Source organism: Mixophyes fleayi, chromosome 4 (assembly GCF_038048845.1).
Source record: "Mixophyes fleayi isolate aMixFle1 chromosome 4, aMixFle1.hap1, whole genome shotgun sequence".
Classification (NCBI taxonomy): Eukaryota; Metazoa; Chordata; class Amphibia; order Anura; family Limnodynastidae; genus Mixophyes; species Mixophyes fleayi.
The window spans coordinates 169,916,808-169,939,963 of NC_134405.1; the positions used below are offsets into that span (position 1 = coordinate 169,916,808).

Here is a 23,156-nt window from a genome sequence, read left to right on the forward strand (position 1 = left end):
TTCATTATATTTTTATTTCTATTTTTATTTTCTCCCCTTTCATAATTTCATTGTCTCCCCTTTCAAATTGTTCCTCTGTCCATGAGCTAGTTAGGTCTAAAATGGCCTAACTGGTCATCAAATTTCTGAAAGTATGAGTCGGGTCATTACAGTGTAAATCCCCTCTGGTCTACAAAATGTTATATTATTTTTTTTGTTTATTTTATTTTTATTTGCTAAACTTTAAAATAATTTTGTGGGATTCAGCACCATCTAGTGACAAATAATTTGCATTCTATTTCTATTGTCTCAAAACAGGACATTTTAAATCATTTTAAAAAATTTATAAATGGAAATTTCGAAAATGTTGGTTTTTGATCAGTTGCCATACATTGAAAAGAATGTATTCTAGAGGTAGCCATATCGCAAAACTATTGATCTGTTTATGCTCAAATATATATTTACTTTTTCTAAATGATAAAGCTGTGTATTGTAATGTACAGTTATCTGCTTCATACAAGCAAAACAACTTCCTCAGACATATTGGATTTGTTAATTTAGGGAAGAATTGTTCAAAAATTTGAGGCATTCTAGTTTGGTTCTTCCTGCTGTGACATGTGAGCATTACCTCAAAAAAAATAAACATCTGCTAGAGAAAAGGTCAAGACACAGAAATGCACTGAAACTAAACTAAAATTTGTGAACAACATAAATGGGTAGATGCAGAGTTGGACACAATTGTGCCCCAAATCACATATGCAAATTGCGTTCACTAAAAAAGCCGCAATTGTGGGCATATACGAAGCTGCAAGATATGTGGAGGTCTGCACCAGTAGAATATGCACTTGGTTTATGCCAGGCATACATCACTTACACATAACCCTTCTTTATAGCATACTTGCCGACTTTTACATAGTGAAGTCCGGGAGATCCCAGACAGGGGGCGGGACACGGTCAATCGCATTATTTTGGCCCCTGGACGGGACCGTCATTTTGTTGCAGGGGGGCGGGTCCAAAGTGACGGGATTCACTGCGAATCGCGTCATTTTGGCTACAAAATTGCAGTATGCGAGAGACTTGCCTGCAAGTCGAGGAGTCCCGAGAGACCTACCCGGATTTCGGGAGTCTCCTGGACATTCCGGGAGAGTTGGCAAGTATGCTTTATAACCATTTGTTTTTGTTTACAAATTACGTATTTGCTATAAGGAAAAACATGTCAAGCAAGTGAGGAAAAAAATACTAAAACACACACACAAAAGCAGAATATACGCACATAATATACGACCAGCCTCAAATAATTGTGCTTTGACATGCGTCTTGTCCTGTGTCTGCATCGATTCGCAGTTGCGCGTACATGCCCTTACTGTACTACAGAATGCCTCTTCCCTCCCCTGTCCTGCCTCTCCAGGCTCCAAACACAAGCAGACGTAAGTAACAGAATCACGGAAATCTGCATAGGAGCATATTTGTGTGGTCACTTTTCTAGGCATAGGCATTTCAAGCAAGATATGCTATGCAAAGGCATAGTACTCACTCCACATCAGCCCCAAATTCTCCAGTCAAGGTCAGCATAGTGGTAAAACAGATACTGCTGTGAAATAATAAATGTCACTATTTAGTAAATGCTCTTTAATGGCTTGCAAGTTTAGCTTTTTGTCTCTGATAGTAAAAGCAATGTATTTAACCAAAGAATTGTTTTACAGGCCATATATGTCTATTGGAACATTGAGGGATCAAGTCATCTATCCTGACTCAATGGATGACATGCATGAAAAAGGATATCATGACCGAGATCTTGAATGTATTCTTGACATTGTACATCTTAATCATATAGTACAGAGAGAAGGAGGTACATGCTTCTTTACTTTTGGTGAACTGTTTTTGTTGAGCAGTATAAACATCACAAAAGTTATTACTCTATATTTGTAAATAAATCTATGAATATAAAATAAACCATCTTATGCCCACCAATAAAAAACATTTTTAAGCTATATATATTTCAGCTATTGTGCAACATATATTGTAACAACTATTTTAAATATAAATCTTATAGTATATTTACGTCTCTATGTGGAGAAAAAGCCTTGCCAAAAAAGGAACCTATAGCAGCACCAGAGAGAGGCATAAAAGTATCAACATTAATGTACACCTACAGCATGTATACATGGATGCTCAACCATGTGCGTGCCCTGTATTCACCGTCTGTTATTACAGAGATCATTGATCCATTTATTAAATATAGTGTTGATACATACTTAAGTAAATTTTACCATTTTATAACAAAGAGCAAATGTACAGAAACTATTTCTAGGCTGATTAAAGTTAGTTGCTGACTGGGTGCTATGTTCTGCTACATTTTGCTCTTGACAAATAAGCCACTGATATATTTCAGAATACTTATGCATAGGGGGGTATTTAATTCCCTGTGGAGTCCCTATGGATCGGTTGTGAAGGCACTCTGTGGCCATGTAACATCACAGATTTATTGTTACACCCCATAGAGGTTCGCAGGATAATCTGTGATGTTCAGGTCCTGTAGAACCTGGAAATTAGCGCAGCGGCTCATCGTGGGTAATTGAATACCCTCTATAATGTTTTAATTTTGGTGCATCAAATGTTTAATACAGCTCAAATCAATGTGGGGTAAATGTACCCTAATATGAGTATTTGATCTTTTTATTTATTTCTTTACTACATTGCCCTGTTTATGCTGAGTATAAGCATTGGTGACACAATGTTGCTTCATTCTGCTACACTCATTACACCCAGATAGCCATAATGGTTACAGCTGGAGAACCACTAAAGTTGTAAGTGCCTAAATAAGTGAGTACTATGCAAACCTGGCCTGTACTCTTCTACTGGCAGTCAACACTTTCTTGTTGTCAAAACAATTCTTTGTGTGCCAGACTTTATTGAATGCAGAAAATTTTATTAGCTCAACGCACATAGAGAACCAGTGTCAGCCCGCATTTGTTGTGTTTCATAAAGGAGCCTTATTATGTTAAGTATATCATAGTATTGTGATAACTTTGTAAGTTCCCATTATCCACAAATAAGTATATTTACAAAAAAACGAACATTAACAAGAAACGGGAAATATCCACATTGGGCACAATAGTAAAGAGCTGTCAATAAACTTTTTTTGTAAAATGTGGCATCCAATTATGGTCTGATATTTGCAGAGGTGTAGTTATGACTAGGATCCAACCGTCAAAATGTCGAATTGGATACTTCACTTGTGCTCATCTTATAATAGTAGTAATATTTAATTTTGCAAGGGAAAAGCAGTCTGCCGTTAGCCGAGCAACAAAGTCAGAATCTGCAGGCTAAAATAAAATTAGGCAACAATGCCATATAATTTTGAAATGCAATCGTATCAAATTATTTTTCTTGTATGCGCAGGCTGGCATGCAGTAACAGACTGGAAAGATGTTTTATCTGGAGGTGAGAAGCAAAGGATGGGTATGGCACGGATGTTCTATCACAAGTAAGAGAATATATTTTACATTCCTTATATCAAGTTGATTACACATTGTACTAAACAATTGTTAAATGGGCTATGACAAAATATGTATGTATTTATATATGTGTGTAAGTATTAACAGATCTGTGAGGAGGGATGGGAATAAAGTGTGTTTTGCAGTTGTTAGGCATGGTGGGTGGTGGGGTGAATTGCTGGTTTTGGTTTGGGAGAGCTACTATTTCAAGCGACTGTCAGTGTTTGTTGTTCAAAAGCAGGAGAGCAAGTGGTTAAGCAAAAAAGGATGTATCTGCAGCTCAGATTGGGATGTGTTAATGGCATAACACAGAGCCGTAACTACAGATTTTAGTGCCCTGAGCGAGAGAGACAGTGTTGGGGTCCTGTTTGGAAAAGAAATAGTTATTATTCACCTCAAGGAAAGCAAAGCAACTAGTGAACGCCTAGGCATCCCTTCTCTAACCAGCCCTAAATCCAAGTACCCATGGTAATAATTAGTCCTCCTTCTGTAGATTAAATCAATATTGTGCACATTTAATAAATAGGCACCCCCCACCAGCCCTAACATTAAATTAAGCATTCACATTTGATAAATAGGCCTTCTACTACTCCTACTCTGCCCCACCTTCAAACAAAAGTACTCATACCTCCTCAATATTAAATTAATATTCAACCTTCCTTAAATTATTATGCACTACCATGACCCCACCATTAAATAGTCCTCACTACCACAATCATCCCAAATTAATAACCCCACCAATAAATTAATAAAACCTACTCCCGTTAAATTAATAGGGAGACAGCCAAACAACACAAAAGTGGAGGATGGTCAATATGGCCTCGGGGAGGAGCATCCAATACTGGGCTCCTTAATCATCATCATCAACATTTATTTATATAGCACCAGCAAATTCCGTAGCGCTTTACAATTGGGAACTAACATTAATATGACAATACTGGGTAATACATACAGACAGAGAGGTAAGAGAACCCTGCTCACAAGCTTACAATCTATGGGACAATGGGAGTTTGAAACACAAGGGCATGTGCTACATCATACTGCACATTGGACCAGCTAGAATGCAAAGCTAAAAGTATTGAGTGGGCTGTGTGATCAGTCACACAGTAATGTTGGTCAGAGGGTTGTTGTCTTGTGTTAGCTGTGTAGAGGGTGGTAATAGGGTAACCTAGGGAGACTAAGATGCTGGTTGAGGAATATCATAAGCTTGTCTGAAGAGGTGGGTTTTCAGAGAACGCTTGAAGGTTTGAAGACTAAAGGAAAGTCTTAATGTGCAAAGGAGGGAATTCCACAAAGTGGGTGCAGCCCGAAAAAAGTCCTGTAACCGGGAATGGGAGGATGTGATGAGAGTGGAAGAGAGAAGCAGATCTTGTGCAGAATGGAGGTGTCGAGTTGGGAGATATTTTGAGACAATTGAGGAGATTTATGTTGGTGCAATTTTGTTGACGGCCTTGTATGTTAGTAGAAGAATTTTATATTGGATTCGTTGAAATACAGGCAACCAATGTAGAGACTGACAAAGTGGCTCAGCAGAGGAAGAATGATTTGTAAGGAAAATCAATCTAGCAGCTGTGTGCAAAATAGATTGTAGGGGCTCGAGTCTGATATTGGAAAAACCAGTAAGGAGGGAATTGCAATAGTCGATGCAGGAGATGATGAGTGCATGAATTAATGTTTTTGCGGTGTCTTGTGTGAGATATGTGCATATTCTGGAAATGTTCTTTAGATGTATGTAACATGATTTAGATATAGATTTGATGTGGGGAATAAACAATAGTTGTGAGTCAAGAATTACATCTAGGCAGCGAGTTTGCGGGGTGGGATTTATGGTCATGTTATCAACAGAAATAAAAATGTCAGGCAGGAAGCTTCTGTTTTTGGGTGGGATTATTATTAATTAAATTTTTGAAAAATTGAGTTTGAGTTGGCGAGAAGACATCCAAGATGAAAGGGCAGAAAGACAGTCAGTAACACGAGACAACACAGATGGTGACAGATCAAGAGAGGATAGATAGATTTATGATTCATCTGCATAGAGATGATACTAAAATCCAAAGGAGCTTATTAGTTTTCCAAGAAAAGTGGTGTAGATAGAGAATAGCAGAGGACCTAGGACTGAGCCTTGTGGTACTCCCAACTGATAAAGGAAGCGGAGCAGAGGTGGATCCAGAGAAATTAACACTGAAAGAGCGATTAGATAGGTAGGATGAGAACCAGGATAGGACAGTGCCTTCAATACCAAGGGATTGTAGCGTCTGTATGAGGAGAGAGTGGTCAACAGTGTCAAATGCAGCAGAGAGACCAGGAGAATTAGAAGAGAGTAATTATTTTACTTTTTGCTGTGATCAGCGCAGTCTCTTTGGAGTGTTGAGAGCGAAAGCCTGACTGAAGAGAATCCAGGAGGTTGTTTGCTGTAAGAAAGTGTGTGAGGCGAGTGTAGGCTATTCTCTCGAGAAGCTTGGAGGGGCATGGGAGCTGAGAGATGGGGCGGTAATTTGAGAGTTTGGGACAGAATTTTGTTTTTTTAAAATAGGAGTAATCACTGCATGCTTGAATAGTGATGGAGAAATCCCAGTAGAAAGAGATAGATTACAGATTTTAGTTAGAGGTGGAATGAGCACAGGAGACAGGGACCTACTAATTTGTGAGGGAATGGGATCAAGAGGACAGGAGGTAGAGTAGGAAGATGAGAAGAGAGAAGAAACTTCCTCTTCATTTCTGGGCTCCTTAATCCACCTTTGCTCATGGTATGGTGGGTGGAGCACGTCTGCTGTATGGCAACCCCCACTGCTCATACAGCGTTCTGCTGGCCCTGTCTCTGTGGCAGCTCCAGGTGTATATCTGGGGCTGTGCTTGGTGTAATAGCCGGCGGACATAGTGTCCAATTGGCCTTGCGCCCTAGGCAGTCGCCACACCACCCTCGTTACATCCCTGGATATGAGTAGCTATAAAGCTTATACACTGGTAAAAATACATAGCCTGACAAAAACAGAGTCCATCAATGTGTCGGACACAGGCGTACCATATACTGAGACACTCGAATGTATCTGTCCTCTGTGGATCCTTCACCATCTGTATTGGCCCTCATTACTGAATGTCTTTTTAACATTTTATCTAGGATGTCCTTCCACGTCCTCAATCTCAGTCTTTAAAATACTCTGGTAATCTTCATGTAAATCAATAGAAGCTACCTACCTAGCATCTCTGTTTTTGCTGACAAAACAACAATAATCCCTATTCCTCAAACTTTCTGCCTAGGTGTCATGCTTGATTCAGAAATATCCTATGTTATCCACATCCAACCTGCATAGAAATCCTGTTACATACCTTTAAGAAATATCTCTCAATTACGCACATATCTCACAGATGACAATGCAAAAACATTAATACATGCATTTATAATCTCTTGCATTGACTATTGTAATTCTCTTATTACTAGTCTTCCTTGAATACGGGAGTAAATTCATTTTCCTTGTAAAGTATTCTTCTCCTGCTGTCTCTCTCTGCCTGTCCCTACATTGGTTGCCTGTGCTTTGTAGAATACAATATAAAATAATTCTACTAATGTACAGAGCCATTAACAAAACTTACATCTCTGCACTTGTCTCAAAATATCTCTAACTCGACCACTCCGCTCTGGTCATGATCTGTGCATTTCATCCACACTCGTCACTTGCTTCTATTCCTGGTCACAGGACTTTTTTTTAAGGCAGCACCTACTCTGTGGAATTCTCTCCCTCACAAAACAACACTTTCCCCAAGCCTCTAAACCTTTAAGCAATCCTGGAAAATTCCAGAAAGATCTTCTTAACCCTCAGCAAAGTTCGCTCAAAAACTCAATTTATTCTCTTTCTTTGCTGAAACATCCTACTTATCCTCAATCCAACATTACTCTGTGAATAGATCATATAGCGTCACTAAAAGGTATATTTAGTAAACTGCGGGTTTGAAAAAGTAGAGATGTTGCCTATAGCAACCAATCAGATTCTAGTTATTTATTTAGTACATTCTACAAAATGACAGCTAGAATATCCACTTTTTCAAACCCGCAGTTTAGTAAATATACCCCTAAGTATTTTTTCCTATTGCAGTCTAGTTGGACCAATATGCAATCTGTGGCACTTAACCTCATGTACTAAATTCCTATTTTCCTGTAGATTGTAATAATGCAAGCCAGGTACTTTTACCCCTTGTGTTTATTAAGATACAGAGAGAAATTTATTAAAGCTCGGTTTTTTTAGAGATGCTCACTGACCCCCGTGTTTTGGTTTTGGTTTTGGATCTGGATTACCTTCATGTTTTGGTTTTGGCAAAACCGCCCTTGTGTGTTTTGGTTTTGTTTTGCAGTTTGTTAAAAAAAAAATTTAGCCTAAAATAACATAATTTAGTGCTCCACCTGTTTCTTGGATAAGTGAGGTAATTCTACAGCTAATAAATGTCAACGAGCGCTGACCACCCCTGGGATGTGTGCTTTTATCAGACACACACCAATCCAGGGTGCCAGACAACACACTAAAAAGAGCTATTGAAATCCATAGCAAAAAAGGCAGTTGGGTGTCTATCTGTGTGTTACACCCTACACTTATAGTTATATTAAAAAAAAAAACACCCTGCAAAGACTGTACGATAAATCGAAATGCCCACAGCAGCTTTTGTGTTTGGGTGTATATTACACCTCTCCTCAGGGATTGGTGTCATTTCTGATTCTGAGCATACATTTTCCTCTAATGCCTTACTGTTTTCTTGCAGCTCGGCTTTCACACGTAACAGTAGTTGTGCATCACTTTTGGACTCCGAATTACTTGGTCTTGCTTGGTCATGAGTGACCTTACAAGAAGAAGGCTCAGTAACATCTTTAGATCTCGTACTAATAGAGAAAGGCGAAGGCCTCATTCTTTCTATGCCACTGCGTGTGTAGAATGGCATGTTGGCAATTTTTTTTTTCTCGGCAGTTAACTTTTCATCAGTTACAGCTATTTTTCTCTTAAACACGGTAAAAGGTTTTTTTTGTGTGTTTTTTCCCTGACTTAAAAAGACTATGTACCTTTACATAGGCTTTACCAGATGACGTACAGGGAAGACTACCATCAGGACTGGTGCCAGCAGCTGCTTGCTGATCCTGCTCATATGTGGACTGCTGTGAATCCATTTTAATGAGACCCAAAACACTTGTAGTGCAAATTCAGAAATATATAGTGCTGGTATATAATAATTTCAACACCAGAAAATAGCTTTTTTCAAAGAGGGGAATATCTGACAACCCAAACACTTGTAGTGCAAATTCAGAAATATATAGTGCTGGTATGTAATAATTTGAGCACCCGAAAATTGCTTTTTTCAAAGAGGGGAATATCTGACACCCCAAACACTTGTAGTGCAAATTCAGAAATATATAGTGCTGGTATATAATAATTTTAACACCAGAAAATAGCTTTTATTCAAAGAGGGGAATATCTGACACCCCAAACACGTGTAGTGTAAATTAGGAAAAATGCCTCCTACTACTCTCTACCTGCTCCAATTACTGCTCAAATTACGGAAACCTTCACCTAACCCTTCTCTCTCCCTCTCTCAAATGGCGCTGGATGTCTGTGGAGGCGGCTATTTATTCATTCTAAAAATCGCGAGATCCGACGACGTCACAATGACATTTTGCCTCGTTTTGGAATCCGAACAGGCGGGAGAGTACCGAGCCGGCTCGGATCGGGACTCGGATTCCGGAAGTTCGGGTGGGTTCGGTTCTTGGGGAACTGAGCCTGCCCATCTCTAGTTTTTTTGCAATTTGCAGACCGCTACATATTGTATGCAGTTTTCAGCTACAAACCACAGGAATTATTAAAGTGCAGTTCGGAAGCTAAAAACTCAAACCATATGTGATGCGCTGTGGTTTGCAAACAGGCAAAACTAGCAGAAAAAGCACACATTTTTTAGGCATGGCTCTGATAGGTGAGATAGCTTAAACAGCAATCTGTTTGAGCTATCTGGACTTTCAAAACAGAAGACAGACAGCAATGATCTATTAATTTGGGGGGCAATAGATATTTATTAAGGGGCTAATATTAATTTATACTTTTATTCATGGCTTTTTTTGTAAGAAAAAAGGTGCCGGAACTCGCATCACGTGGTCAATCACTGTATATACACCCACACACGTCAGTTGTATAACGAAACACAACGGTCGCCGCCCGCAGTAAGCACTCAGTGCGCGACCACATGACCAATCACAAGCTGAGTAGCACCACAAGCCGAGCAGTGCCATTACAACCAGCACAGAAGAAGTATGCATGCATCGGACTTGACACACAAGCAGCCTGCATGCACCGTTTTAATGATTTTGCCGCCGACCTGCTATGCTCGACAGGGCGATTCAAATCCAAGTGGACCAAACATCAATTTTTCAAAAGTTACTTTTAAAACTTGGAAACTCCATCGAAAAAAGGTGCCGGAACTCAGTTCCTGTGAGTTCTATGACACAAAAAGCACTGCTTTTATTAAGGGGGCAGTATTAATATATAATTTTATTAAGGAGGCAATATTAATATATTTTATTATGGCCCTTGTGCCCATGTGAATGCTGTCACTTGTAGTGCCATAAATGTACACTATAAATGGTGCCCCTATCATGAAATATTAACTGCTGCCCCTGTCATAATTTTTTTTGCCCCCATAATAGAACAGCACTTTAGTAAATCTCCTCAACAGTCTTTTTTAGCAATACGTTTGTTCCCAATTGTAAAGTGATGGGCAGGATACAGAAGACATATGAATATACAGTATGTTAATAATAATAATAGCAGTAGTACTAGTAATAATACAGTTTCAGTCTGAGTTTTACCTTCATAGTTAAATTTTCTATACACGTGGCTTAAAAAAATCATATATTTGTCACCATAAAGTAAGTTTTAAAAGTTCGGTTCTACTGCAGAATCTAGAATAGATACTTTAATAAAAAAAAAGAAAAAACAGTTATATAAGCATGATTTATATTTACACAATAGCGTTATCCAGCTCAACATTCTCAAAGCACTCTGTAGTTAATTTTGAGTTCATAGAGCATGTCCATGGTTTTTATCCTAGATGTTTACTTTACTCATATAAATTTTAAGGATGATATACTTATCTCCCTGACTTTTTCCTGCTTGTTGGACCCCAATCCACCTCCATGCTCTTATAAAATTAAAGTTGATGGGAAAGTGGATGCCCACACATAGGGCTGCAAAAGTGTTCCATCAGAGCTGGTGATATGTAGGCATAGGCAATCACAGTACCTGCAAGGGAAACATGTTTCTAAACTTTTCATTTCACTGTATACTAATAAATATAATGCATAGTTGCCTACTCTTCCGGAATGTGCGGGAGACTCCCGAATTTCTGGGAGGACTCCTGGGAGAGCAGGCGATTCTCCCTGATCCCGGCCAGCTCTGTAAAATTAAACGGAGGGGGGTAGGGCTTAGTGACGACGTACCCCCTAGTTTTATTGGTTCAAAATACTGATGACAGTTTGGAGGCGGGGCCAATGACGCAATTCTTCGAACCCCGCCCCCACACACCCACCTGCCCCCCGGACCTCCCGGGAAACATCTTGCCAATGTTGGCAAGTATGAATAAATGTGCATATGTACTCCACTACTTTGTATGCTTGTACTACTGCTCACACCTGTGAAACAAATCTTTGCATAGTCACAAATAAATACCCAAGAAAGTGAAGTGTAAGTGTAAGTAGCTGAATACATTCATGTGTATGAGCAGTAGGAATAGGTGTGAAAATGCCATGCATGTCTGCTTTATCACAATGATGACTGAGAAATTTAAAAACAATTTAAAGATCTCTAATTACTCAGTATACGCCTAAAGTGCCACATATACAAATAATTATATGTCATTTCTCCCAAACAGACCACAGTATGCACTGCTAGATGAATGCACCAGTGCTGTGAGCATTGATGTGGAAGGAAAGATATTTCAAGCTGCAAAAGATGCTGGCATAAGCCTCCTTTCAATTACTCATCGGCCTTCTCTTTGGTAAGCAAAATACTTTAAATGCAGCATTAGGTCCGTCCATATCTAGTAAGATTTACTGTAAATATGGTAGTAATAACATTATTGTTGGACAAAAGACTGCAGGTTTTACTATTAAATACAGTTGTATGGGCCTGCTGTGGGGTGGGACAATAATATATATTACACACTGTTTACTCTAGAACATGCTGTTACATACAATAAATACTTAATTACTTAATGCTGTTCACACATCAGATGACAAGAAAGACAGCTTTCTCATATTCACCTTGTGCAAACATGGTAGTGGGGCTCACTGGAGCATAGGGCCCACTAGTGTATTTTTCTGTCAATTGTTTTGAGCTGTCCAAGCATGAAGAAAATATATTTCTATGCATGGAGTTCTTCTAACAGTCTGTGGAAATCAAAATGAACCACTGAATTTAAGACCACTCAAATAGAACTGGAAAGTGATGAAGTAAAGCCACTGAAATGATTTGCCATGTCACACTAGTAATAGTAACTCCATTCATTATGTGTAACAGGAGCTCACCTATAATAGAATAGCCAGTCTACAAGGCAATAGGTATGAAATGAAAATTTGTCGATTTTATAGTACACAATATTTGTCAAGCATCTTCAAAAATAGAAGAGGTCAAAGTACATATTCATGTATTATATAATAAAAACAAAGTTTCCCAAAGCTATGTATGCTGGAAGAGAGCAAACTATATATTACATGCAAATGCCATATGCCAGCCTTAAAGTAGGAATCACTCTCACTGCTGGACGACTTATCACCATAGATTCATATTTTATAATTCATAGTTTATCACTGCCAGCTTCATGTCATGTTCTAGGATTGTTCCTCCTCTGCCACTGTATTACAGTAATGTAATATATGATTCCCAATCTATGATTGGAATCGGGACCTAGCCATTCCTCCACCGAAAATGGGGCATGGTTGTATCATGTTGGGGGCGAGGATGGGTGTGCTACCGGGGGCTGGACGCAACCCAACTTCTCTCCCATCCTCTAAATCTAAATAGACCCCTGCATTGCTACTGCCTACCAGCCACACCTTCCAACTGTTGTGTCAGAACAGCAGTGAGTGGGTCATATCTCCCAACATTCTGGCAGCCAGAACAAAAGTCCCAACTGTAAGGACGGTGAGACAGTTCATTGCAATCAAATTTTGACAGCTGGGGGAGGTATGTATTATTGTAAAAAGAAGAACTGACCTCTGGAAGATTAACTTCAATTTAATCATGGAAGGGATAGTTTATTTCTAACTTTCTTCTATTTTTAACAAATAATCAACAAAGCAAATTATTACAGAATAATTCAAAGACAGTAATGTGGTTTTATTTGGTACGCAGAGGTAGACTGGGCAGAGGGAAAGGGTCCAGCGGCCCAACTCATGTATGCAGCTGGTGGACATGAGACAGGCAGTGGATATTCGCCAGTCGTTCTGATTGTTGTATTTTTTATAAAACATAATCGGAACGGCTGGATATATCCATAACCTGTCTCAGAGATTTCTCAAACAATTCACTATTGCAATTCAATGCAATTAACTGTTTGATGAACTGTATATTTTATCTGTTGGTTGTTCTTTTTGTTTTTTATTTACTTATAAATAAATAACTTTCATTTGTCAAATGATGACTATGAGCAGATACCAACTTTAAGCCATTGCTATTGTAATTTCTGTCTTTTAGATCTTAAATGGTCATTGATCTCAACCCTATTTCTCTTCCCTCCTAATATAACATTTACTGAGGTTTGAGACACATTTACATATTCTTTATCCCACTCTGCACCATATACCCTTTGTTACTAGGTGTAAAGCAACAAAGTGATTCAGGGCCTGCATTGTAAAACACAAGAGATTGTGGGGTCTGCATTTTATAGTGGCCTACAGAACATGTTTGGCTTGAATAGTCGTAATGAGTATGCATTGTGTTTTGACTAGTGGTCACACGAATGCTCTGTGTATTGTATAGACTTCACTAGAAACATACATGTTATATTGTTTGTAGTTTTGTCTCCAATCATCATTCTGTTTATATCTGCACAGGAAATATCACACTCATTTGTTACAATTTGATGGAGAAGGAGGTTGGCGCTTTGAACAACTAGACACTGCTACGCGCTTATCATTAAGTGAAGAAAAACAACGACTTGAATCTCAGCTTGCTGGAATACCTAAAATGCAGCAGAGATTGAATGAATTGTGTAAAATCCTAGGAGAAGACTCTGTACTTAAAACTATTTCTAAAGATGAATAACTTTCACGTGTCAATGTACTGTCCATTCACTGTACTTTCCCCAGCAGTTTACCCAGATTAAAAGTTATTATATAGTAATGTAATGATTGTACTCTATGCATGGATTGCTGTACCTGGATCTGGGTTGGAAAAAACAGAAAACATTCTAAATAAATTATGTACATTCAATTTTCATTTAATGGATCAGAGTTGCAGAAAATATGCTGGCAAGGGTTATCTTGTTGTTGTGTGAGGTCTTAAAACATTTAAAGCTGGTCACACAGTCATTTTGGTTGTAGAATACAAGTGTGTTTGGGGGTTTTTTCATTCAAAGTTTTAAACAATTCTGGTTGCACATTTGTCTGGACATTTTCAGATTAAAGACTATAATCATTTTATAAAGATCAAACTATCCTCCACTGCACAAACAAAAAAAATGTATGTATAAAATATTGGACTGCTAACAAATCGTTACTTCTGTCGTATCAACTTCAATTGTTTATTGATTAGACTATCCAGCAATGCAATTGTTCATATACAAATGAAAAAAAGTTGAATGGTGGTTAGACATTGCTTTCAGATTGCTTTTTTATTTCTAATCTTAAACTATTTAGTGCTACCATTAGTACATTTTAAATTTATGTCAGTGTTCACATATTTTTTAATATTTCTCCCTCCCCATAAATAACACATTTTCTATCATACACATGTAACAAGTACTTACCTGTTGCTGTGTAACATCTTACAGCAATAGCAGAAATGCCTGTCAGCTGTAGCTTTAACGCTGACCTATGCATTGCTGGAAGGAACAGATCTCCCTCCAAGTATGCAGAAATATTGTGTAAAAAATACAAGATAATGTATGAATGTCCACCAAAAACAACATCTGTGAATTAGCACTGACTATTAACATGTCCAATAAGAAGGAAGTTGTAAATTTTATGTTTATGTCTGAAGAAAAGTTGCATATAAATGATACCTTTTATGTAATGTTTGGTGGTATACTGACTATTTGTGTCTATTTGTCAATCATATTACATAAGGAAATGCTTTTTTATGCACACACTTGCCATACATTATACTTATCTGAGTGACAAGATGCATTGGAGACAAGTAGAAATGTGTCTGATCTGCTGATATATATCTTAAACTTGACCTTTTTTCTGATCTTATTAATGTGCCCACATGACAGTGCTATGCTTATTAAACAATAAACATGAATTATAGAGGTAAAGTCCAACTTTTTCTGATATAAAGGTGCATTTCAATCATGCATGCAATGTATTGTGTATCATCTCACTCCTATTATTCTTGCAACTATGCAGTGGAGATATTTTTGTAATAATCTAAAGCATAACTTATTTCATTTGTTGTTTATATAAGATAGAATCTATAATACCTCATAAACAAAATTTCTCTTTTTTTGTACAAGGTTGATGGGCTTGTTTAGTTATTATAGGAATTGAATGTAACCAAATTATGCTATTCTGTATATTACAATCATTTTGGACTTATTCAGGGAAGAAATCACTGAGAGCTATGTTCAGCAAAAGCCTGTTTGGTTTTCTAAATTTAGAGCTGCCTAGAATTTAACAGTGGATTATGCGGAACATGTTTTTTTCTAAGAATATTGGGCAGCAGAACTACAGACTTGCAGTAGCATGTGAGCAGTCAATTACTTTATGCACTGTAAATGCACAATAAATAATGTATCGTCATTTGCTAGTGTGATAGCAATAAAGGCATGATCAAACAAAGAATAAGAAATGGCAAACAAGTGACATCAGTTGCCTATGGTGTCACTGAAACTGTATTTCAAACATCTCAGAATAATGAATGCTGAAGAAGTAAAATAAATATTTTAATAAAATACATTTAAGCACAATATATCTTGTCTATCTTCCTTTCATGCCGAATAATGCTATTAAACCTATGTTAATCTCATGTTAATTAGACATTTTGATCTGTGAGAGTCCAGCACCTGAAGGCACAGGAAGGTTTAATTAGACTTGCTAATAGATTTCCTGCATCTAAAACAAGATGCAGGAAATCACAGCAAGTTTTAGGATATTACAAATAAGTGTAAATATTGTTAGCTTTGCATTGCAAGTAAATCCATGTTTGGGTAATCAAATTGTATCCTGATTCTACAAATAGCTCAGACCTCAGGGGGCTGGCTTACCCTGTAAGGCTGTGTTCAAATCTGTATAAAAAGCACTGTCTTATATTGAAAATTGTTCTTCTTTCATCTGACCTGCTCCCTGCTACCTTCAACCAGGTGAGCAAATAATTATCACTTGCTTCAAAGACCTGCTTGGAAACTTCTCTATCCCTGTGACCTACAGATTAGACCCAAACTCTAATCCGTTCCTGGATGTTTCTGAGGTTTGGACCTAGTTCTCCGATACCACCGCTCTGCCCGCTACCCAGCAGCTCTGGCCAATGTGATAGGCCAGGGGGGATACATCCACAGCAACCCTGATCCATAGAAAAAGGTCAGGAGTACCAGCCCAAGTGCACCAGTATCGGGGTACACTCGCAGCATCAATTACCCAGAATAAACCCGGTACTGGATGCCGATAAGGAGGCCAGTGGTGGCAGCATTTGTAAGTCCCTCCTACTGTGGTTAGAGGGCACATTTAGGATAACGAAAGGGAACGGTGGCAAAGTAAGCCGGTTCTCAGCAACAACAGACTGGGTGACATGGCGGTCCATCCTGTCACAGCGATGTAACACAGAAATTCAAGGGGTGTGGTGTAACAGATTCTGGGCATGCAGTGTAGCACACATTCTGGGGATGTGTAACAGTAAAGAAGTGCTGTGTAATACAGAAATTCAAGGGGTGTGGTGTAACAGTGATTCTGGGGATGCAGTGTAACACTGAAATTCCAGGTATACTGTGTAACACAGAGATTCTGGGGATGCGGTGTAATACAGAGATTCTGGGGATGCGGTGTAACACACATTCTGGGGATGCGGTGTAACACAGATGCAGAGTGTCACTCACCGGACGGTTAGTGCCTCTGGTTTGGGACATTGGTCTCTCTCTCTCTTGCCGGCGCCTGTTCTGCGCTGCGGCCATCCGCCATCTTGACCAAGGATTGCGCATATGCAGAAACCACGGACTGTGAAAACCTTGCTCATAGTCTCATTGGTCAATCAATCACCTCTCACTACTTAAGGCACCTGTTACTCTATTACCGTTGCCTGTTCTTGGCTCTCATTCCCTTGTGACTCCGAGGCGTTTCCGGTTTCTACTCGTGCTCTCTGTTTGCTGTGGAACATACCTGCACCTGGACAAGCCTTCTCTCCATATCGTGGTACAACTTGCCAGCCGCAGACCAGTCCATGCTACCTTGTTACATACCTGCACCTGGACAAGCCTTCTCTCCATATCGTGGTACAACTTGCCAGCCGCAGACCACTCCATGCTACCTTGTTACATACCTGCACCTGGACAAGCCTTCTCTCCATATCGTGGTACAACTTGCCAGCCGCAGACCACTCCACGCTACCTTGTTACATACCTGCACCTGGACAAGCCTTCTCTTCATATCGTGGTATAACTTGCCAGCCGCAGACCAGTCCATGCTACCTTGTTACATACCTGCACCTGGACAAGCCTTCTCTCCATATTGTGGTACAACTTGCCAGCCGTAGACCACTCCACGCTACCTTGTTACATACCTGCACCTGGACAAGCCTTCTCTCCATATCGTGGTACAACTTGCCAGCCGCAGACCACTCCATGCTACCTTGTTACATACCTGCACCTGGACAAGCCTTCTCTTCATATCGTGGTATAACTTGCCAGCCGCAGACCACTCCACGCTACCTTGTTACATACCTGCACCTGGACAAGCCTTCTCTCCATATTGTGGTACAACTTGCCAGCCGTAGACCACTCCACGCTACCTTGTAACATACCTGCACCTGGACAAGTCGTCTGTCCATATCAATGGTACAACTTGCTAGTCGCAGACCACTCTACGCTATCTGGCACCATACCTGCACCTGGACAAGTCTTCTCCCCATATCAGTGGTACAACTTGCTAGCCGAGGACCACTTCACGCTACCTTGTAACATACCTGCACCTGGACAAGTCTTCTCCCCATATCAGTGGTACAACCTGCTAGCCGCAGACCACTTCACGCTACCTTGTAACATACCTGCACCTGGACAAGCCTTCTCTCCACATCAGTGGTGAGACTTACCGGTCACAGACCGCTCCATGCTTTCTAGTATTTTACCAGCCCCTGCACAAGTCTTCTCTCCACATCAGTGGTGAGATTTACCGGTCACAGACCGCTCCACGCTATCTAGTATTATACCAGCACCTGCACAAGTCTTTATATTTACCAGCGGGAACATATATCAGGAACAGCTTACCCTACGGTACTTGTTATTAGGACTAAAGCCTATAGTGCCTCTGAAGTATAGCTGCGAGTCGCTGACTCTCCTGCTGCATTAGTGATTGGTCCTTCCATAGACTTTATCCAGTTGCCATATATTGGTCTGCTGTATGCTACCTGTGTACTAATGCACTTTGGAACTTTCTCCTCCTTTTATTACTGCTCATCAGTCTACCGTGTTACCATTGTTTCCATTGTTCAAAGACTCTGCATTTATATCATTAACATTCTCTTTCCTATTCAGTTGTACAGTTCCGTATATTTACCACACTTCCCAGAGGGCCGCGACCTGCACAGTGGCAGCCGCTAAAACCATACTCCCTTGCGGGAGTTCCTGGAGAAGACCAGCCACTGTGTTAGACTCCGCGCCTCTGGTAAAGTGAAATTCCACCTGGTGAATTCTGGATAAAACTCCTAGTGCCCGTGACACAGAGTAATGCGGAGTAACACTGAAATTCCAGGGATATTATGTAACAGAGATTCTGGGGACGCGGTGCTACGCAGACATTCGGCGGATGCGTTTAACACAGAGATTCTGGGGAGAAATCTATCACAAAGATTTTGGTAGTTCGGTGTAACACAGAGATTCCTGAGATGCGGAGTAATGCGAAGTAACACTGAAATTATTACTACATGTCAAATATATTGATAAGAATAGGAAAGTGAGTGGACTGTGATCATATCTGTGATATATTTACACGATTATGTGACTGTGTGGTGGTGATTGCATTGTGAGTCATCAAGGTAGACTAGTGGTCAGGTCTGTGATATAAAAGAGATGTCAAACGGTAGTAAGTGGAGGCTCGGCTTCGTAATAACTTGTCCAGGGAGTCCATGTATTATGGAAGTTCACTGGTGTGTTAATCAGAATGGCTGAGATGCTTTCCATTTGGAAAATGGACCAAATACTGTTATAGTTACGGAAAGCAGGGGGGGGGGGGACATTTTTCCAAGGTGCTGTTATTAAGCATTTAAGATATGCATGATTAATTTTTATACAGAACATGGTGTTTCAGCAAGAGGCGTTGGGAGTAACGAGAATAGCGGGGAGTTAGGCATTTTAATCTGTGTGATTGAATCAAATAGAGCATGAACTTGCTGCTAACAGGGTCTAATTTTTGGACAGATCCACCAAAATGTGCAGGAGATCGTTACTGTGAGTGGCTTTTGTTAAGGGTGTTAGAACCTGTCTGAATATTGTAAACATCACGTAATGTAGGATATCAGAGATAAGAGTAAGTTTTGTTAAGTATAAATTGCATTTAAAATCTCAGAACATCCTGAGATCTGATGGAAATTTGAGGAAATCAGTTTGATGTGGAAGTTAAATTGTGTTAGATGCAGGATTAAAGTACATCCTGATCTTAATGTTTGAATGAAATTTTGCGGTCTGTGCGGAGCCTTCTTTGATCAGGGGGTTGGCTTACCCCCTGCCAAGACTAGTCTCTAAAACTGTATTAAAAGAGAGCCCTTGTACTTTAAAATGTATCATTCTGGTATTCCATCTAACCTGACCACTGATACCTTTAATCAGTGGAACTGTCCTTGTCAGGACACTTACGCTAAATAAACATCGCTCTGCTTCAAGACTCTGCTTGACAACTTCTTCAATATTGCTGTATTCCTGTGACCTACAGGTTAAACCCTAAATCGAATCCGTCCTCTGGCTGTTCTGAAGTTTGGACTTAGCTCCTAGTACCACCGCTCTGCCCGCTACCCAGCAGCTCTGGCCAGTGTGATAGGCCAGGGGAGATCAATCCACAGCACCCTGATCCATAGTAAGCAGTCGAAGGTACCAGCCCAGGTGTACCACCATGGGAGTACACTAGCAGCGACAGTTACCCAGAAGGAACGTGGTTCTAGATGCCATAAAGGTGTCCAGTGGTGGCAGCAGGATCCACCTACTGTGACAGGAGGGGCATATTCGGAATAAAGGGGAAGATGGAAAAGTAAGTCCAGCTGGTTCCCAGCAATAACAGACAGGGTGGCATAGGCGGTCCATCCTGTCACAGTAGATATCAGACCGTTTGATGAGGGGGATTGCGACACAGAGATTCTAAAGTGCAGCACTAATCTGAAGGGACCGGGATTTGCAGGGAATGAAAGTAGTGTCTAGTCTGAAGGTATTTGTAAAAGATTTTATGCAGTAAGACTTATTTTGTGTTTAGTTCCAAGAAAGTAGGGAAAAGACGATGGGGACTATATCCCAGGTGACGAGTAAATTGTGTCAAGTTCAGTGATGGAACATTTTGTGATCTTGACCTGGAGCAAAGTCTGCATTATTCCACAGGGGTACTAACAGTTATTTTGAGCATAAGTCATAGTTATATAATTCCATATTGATGTGGAAAATCTTGCAGTGGGGATTTGCACCAGGCTTCTGGTCCTATGCTGCGATAATACCCAAATGAAAGAATATGGGGAATATACTTGTAATAGGTCAGACTCAATGTGGGTCCAGACCCTTTGGTGAGGTGAATGCCAAATAATACACTGGGCAAGGTGAGTAGCTTGGTAATATTTTAGTAGGTATGGAAGTCCCAGATCTCCTAATACCTGGTGTTTGAAAATAATATGCATCCATACTCTAGTTTTGCGGCCTGTCCATACAAATTTGGAGAGAGTTTGTTGTAAGTGTTTGAAAACATGTGTGGGTACCTGAATTGGGAGAGTCTGCCATAAGTACAAGAGCCTGGATAGAACATTCATTTTAACAGATGCTATTGGCCAAACCAAGAAATAATAAGTTTATTCCAGTGTGTTTGATTCGATTTAATTGTGTTAATAAGCCCTGGAAAATTGGCCTCATAGACTTGGAAATAACATTTGGTCCAATATACCCCAAGATAATTATTTTTTTTTGTATTGGCAGCGGAAATTATAATTTGCCTTAAGGTTGTGAACAACATCATGGGGGTATATTGAGATCAAGTAATTTAGATGTATGTGCATTTATTCTACAGTTAGAGAGCTATATTCAGTTATTTTTTTAAGGAGATTAGGTAATGAAACATGGGGTTTGGGCAGAGCCAGACTGGGACTAAAAATCAGCATTTAAAGCACACAGGCCCATCTCTGTTCCAGATAATAATAATATTACAGTACTTTTTGCAAAGGTCATTATTATACGGTGTCCAGTTAGATACAAATGTATTACACGCAGCTTGACTTTCTAATTGCAGCATAGGGCTTATCAGTATCAGATAATAGTATGTACAGGACCGGCCAGAGAAATTTGGGAACTTTTGGGGCCCCCCTCCATAGTAGAGTAGCAAATAAACTGTGTGCCGGCGTGCAGTGGCAGCCCCGAAAAGGGCGTGATCACATTGTGCTGGAGGTGCAGTCAACATGGGGCATTGATACATATATTGTAATAAAACATTACATTTATCACTCCCTCTCAGCCACATCACGCCCTCCCAGCCACATTATGACACCCCCAGCCCACTGTACTTGTCTATGCTTCTGGTGCTGCTGACATCCATCAGGGTGGGAACTTTCTGTAGAGTGAGCAAGGAAGCTCTTTGTCTCACAAGATTACCAAGTCTTGTGATACTTAGAGCTCCTCGGCTTGCTCTGTTTGCTGTGTCCTGTCCAAGGACCAGGAGCAGCTATCAGCTCCCTTCCCTTAACCAGAGCTGGATTAAGGCCTGGGGGGCCAAGGGTATTTATGACAGTAGGGCCCCTATTATGTAACATGGTTAGCATTTTAGACAAATTTCAGACAAATACAAAGGCAATACTGTGTGCACTACTGTTAGATGCACACAGCTCTGCCTTAACAAGCAGTACAGTGTGAAGTGGGACCTACCTCCCAACTGTCCTTGCAGTCGGACCAAATCCTGACTAAGCGAGACAGTCACCCAAATTCAGGACGGCCACACCAGATTCAGGACAGTTTGCAGACTGTCCTGCTCTCTCCTACCTGTCTTGTCACTTTCACCACTTGTGGCAGCTGGTTTCTTTAGCTCAGTTCCTACTTGTCTTGATCCTGGAATGTTGGTCCTGAATGCAGTCCTGATTCCCGCAGAAGTCACTTTCGGTGCCAGTTCTGTGGCCCTGTCGGCCTTCATTGATAGTGAAAACTCCAGCCCCGATGTTAAATCAATAGTACTCACGTTTTATACTTAGGCCTCCCTCCATTCCCAACAATAATAATATTCACATTTAATAAGTAGACCTATTTCCCTCCAACCAGCCCCAACATTAAATTAACAGTGTACCCATTTAATCAAAACCAATTTCCCTCCCTCCAAACAATCCCAGCAATAAATGAAATAGCATTTATGTTTAATAAATATAATCATTTTCCACAACCATCCCCAGCATTAAATAATTCATATTCACATTTAATAAATAGCCCTTCTCCCCAAAATCAGCCCCATGTTCAATTAATAGCCACAAACCACCCCAGCATTAAATTAATGGTTCAGTGCGAGCAGAGCAGAGAGGGAGGAGGAGTGGCGCTGCCGCCGCGATCACATGAGTATTATTATTTTATTTTTATTTTGTTATTTTAAAAGTACCCACTCCCCCCCACCAATGAAGAGTTGAGCCATCAGAGGTGGGGACCTTCCAAGGTATACCTCGGCTCTGAACCTGCACATACACACTCTATTAACATACTGGGCCCACACACACATGCTATATTAACATACAGCACCCACACATACATACAACATATTAACATACTGCTCCCATATACACACACATGCCATATTGACATACTGCGCCCCCACACATGACATATCAACATATTGCGTCCACCCACACAAGCCATATTAAAACACTGCATCCACCCACACATCCCATATTGAAGCTCAGCGGCCACACACACACGCCATATTAACATACTGCGCCCACACACACATGCCATATTAACATACTGCGCCCACACACACATGCCATATTAACATACTGCGCCCACACACACGCGGCATATTAACATACTGTAGCCACACACAAACACGTCACATTAACATACTGCGGCCACACACAC

General features: G+C 40.2%; 1 protein-coding gene across 1 annotated transcript in view; it reads left to right on the plus strand.

The window, feature by feature from the left end:
* Positions 1-15,631, plus strand: part of ABCD2 (ATP binding cassette subfamily D member 2) — a 63,157-nt gene extending 47,526 nt beyond the window's left edge. Inside the window, exons 7-10 of the mRNA XM_075208834.1 lie at positions 1,683-1,828; positions 3,382-3,466; positions 11,373-11,498; positions 13,555-15,631. Of these exons, the coding sequence (XP_075064935.1) occupies positions 1,683-1,828; positions 3,382-3,466; positions 11,373-11,498; positions 13,555-13,765 (568 nt within the window). The 3' untranslated portion in view covers positions 13,766-15,631. The remainder of the gene's footprint in view (positions 1-1,682; positions 1,829-3,381; positions 3,467-11,372; positions 11,499-13,554) is intronic.
* Positions 15,632-23,156: the final 7,525 nt, after the last annotated feature.